General features: G+C 39.4%; 1 protein-coding gene across 1 annotated transcript in view; it reads left to right on the forward strand.

The window, feature by feature from the left end:
- LOC125027735 overlaps positions 1-2,500 on the forward strand; it is an 88,307-nt gene that overhangs the window by 10,493 nt on the left and 75,314 nt on the right. Inside the window, exon 2 of the mRNA XM_047616848.1 lies at positions 1,279-1,770. Coding sequence (XP_047472804.1) covers positions 1,557-1,770 — 214 coding nt within the window. The 5' untranslated portion in view covers positions 1,279-1,556. The remainder of the gene's footprint in view (positions 1-1,278; positions 1,771-2,500) is intronic.

Here is a 2,500-nt window from a genome sequence, read left to right on the forward strand (position 1 = left end):
CATCTCTACCTTTTTCCCGGTGTCTGCCGGGGTGAGACAGGGATGTGTCCTGGCCCCAACCCTTTTCAATACCTGTATGGACTAGATATTTGGCCGTGCCGTGAACCGTAGTTCCTGTGGGGCATCAATTGGTAATTTCAAGGTCACATACCTTGACTTTGCCGATGATGCAATGATTCTAGCAGAGACATTGGAGGTCCTGGAAGTAGCTCTCGAGGTGCTGCATGAGGAGGCGAAGCCACTGGGACTCGCAGTCAACTGGACCAAGACCAATGTTCAGGAATTTGGGAACTTTTTAAATGTCGATGTTCAGTCTGTGTATGCCTGTGGCGAGAACATTGAGATCTTGGATAGTTTCACTTATCTTGGTAGTGTAGTGCAGAACGACGGAGGTTCCGGCCGGGAAGTCACTCGACGACTCGGAATGGCCTACGGCGTTATGGACTCACTCAATAGGAGTATTTGGCGCTGTCAGTATTTGGCTAGGGGAACTAAGATCAGGCTCTTCAGAGCACTGGTGATCCAGGTCTTACTCTATGGCTGTGAGACCTGGACAATGAACAGTGCTCTGAAGGCCCGTCTTGACTCCTTTGGTACTAAGTGTCTTCGCAGAATCATGGGGTATACCTGGAGGGACCATGTATCCAATCAGAGGATACTCCATGAGACTGATTCAAGACCTATTGCCAGTCTGAAACGAGAGCGCCAACTTCAGCTATATGGGCATGTGGCTCGTTTTCCTGAGGAAGATCCGGCTCATAGGGTCATCTCCGAGAGGGTTGACCCAGGCTGTAGAACACCAAGGTGAAGGCCACGGAACTCTTGGCTGAATATATATATGTGTGTGTGTGTGTGTGTGTGTGTGTGTGTGTATGAATATGTGTGTGTGTATATATGTGTCTATATATATATATATATATATTTATATATATATATATATATATATATATATATATGTATATATATATATATATATATATATATATATATTTATATATATATATATATATTTATATATATATATATATATATATTTATATATATATATTTATATATATATATATATATATATATATATATATTATGCATACATATAATCATATATAATATATAAAATATGTATAAATATATATAATATATATACATATATATACACATATTTACATATATATATATATATATATATATATATATATATATATGCATGCTTATAAGTATGTGCATTAATATGCGTGTTTATCTCTCCTTGCCTCTAATGCATGTCTTGTCCTCACACAGGTTGTCACGAGCGGGTAGCTGAGAATGAACGTTACGTCTTTGTCACAGCACATGGATCAAAGTTGATCTTCGTGACAAAAGCTTAACTAAGAATTAATAATTGAAAATAAAAAGAGGAAATTAACTAGACTTTGCTAATCAAAAATCATTAAATTCATCAAACGGGAGAGACAAATAAACATAGAAAATACAACCAGGGTATGTGCGTCTGCCTTTGAAGCTAGCGCCAGAAAAAGCCCGGGATTAGTATTGACTAGGAGAGGTTCGCTTGGAATATAATGTCCATGTTGGTGCGACGCGGAACAATGTGTCACCGCACCTCCACCCGCCGCCTCCAGCGCCGGAACAGAGATCAGCTGACGGCCAAGATCCACCTGCAAGGTCGCCATCTGGACGTCAGGTCTCACGCCTCTACCATAGGGGCGGAGTTAGCGACCGCGGGGACAAGTAGACCGTCTACTTTAACGGGACCTGTGGCTTCCACGAGTAAAGGTAAAATGCTTTGTGCCCGCGGGAAAAAGAAGAATGCTTGGTTAATTCTTCATGTTTTCCTTTACTTTCCATTTTTATAAAGTGCAAGTAGGTTTGTGAAAAAAGTAATAATCTTTATAAGATTATATGCTGATGTTCTTTTCATTTGTATATTTGTCCCGAAGTGTAAGAAATTCACTATCATAAACTATGGTTTGCTAAACTGTTTAATAGTTCTGGAAGTAGTAAAAATAATTTTAGTTTAAAACTTATGAAACTAACATATATAATCATTGCTATGAAAGGTTATGATATTCTGTCTGCCTCTCTCCCTCTCCCTCAGCGGACTGAAAAGATAAGGAACTGCTTGAGACTGGCGGGGAAAGTCATCTTTAATCTCGTACGCAATAAATGCGTAATACGTTCTGTTTTAAAAAATCCTTTTTAAGGATGGTATGTGAAGGAGTGACTTCCGAAGATGAAGACACAGAGGGGAGACACACATCCTATGACTCGCCTCCTACATGCGTAACTGAAATTCTCTAACTTTCCCCGTCATGTCATTTGGGTCTGAGGAAGGTCTTGCCCACCAAGCTGTCAACTAAATTAAGGAATAACTAATTCTTACTCGTTTCTCTGTGACAAACAATTTGGGGATAATTCAGATCTCTTAATCCGAATGTCACATCTCACTGGAAATTATCCGATGATGTAAGTGTGCAAAATTATTTTTTTCCCGCTGCCTGAGAGA

Source organism: Penaeus chinensis, chromosome 8 (assembly GCF_019202785.1).
Source record: "Penaeus chinensis breed Huanghai No. 1 chromosome 8, ASM1920278v2, whole genome shotgun sequence".
NCBI lineage: Eukaryota > Metazoa > Arthropoda > Malacostraca > Decapoda > Penaeidae > Penaeus > Penaeus chinensis.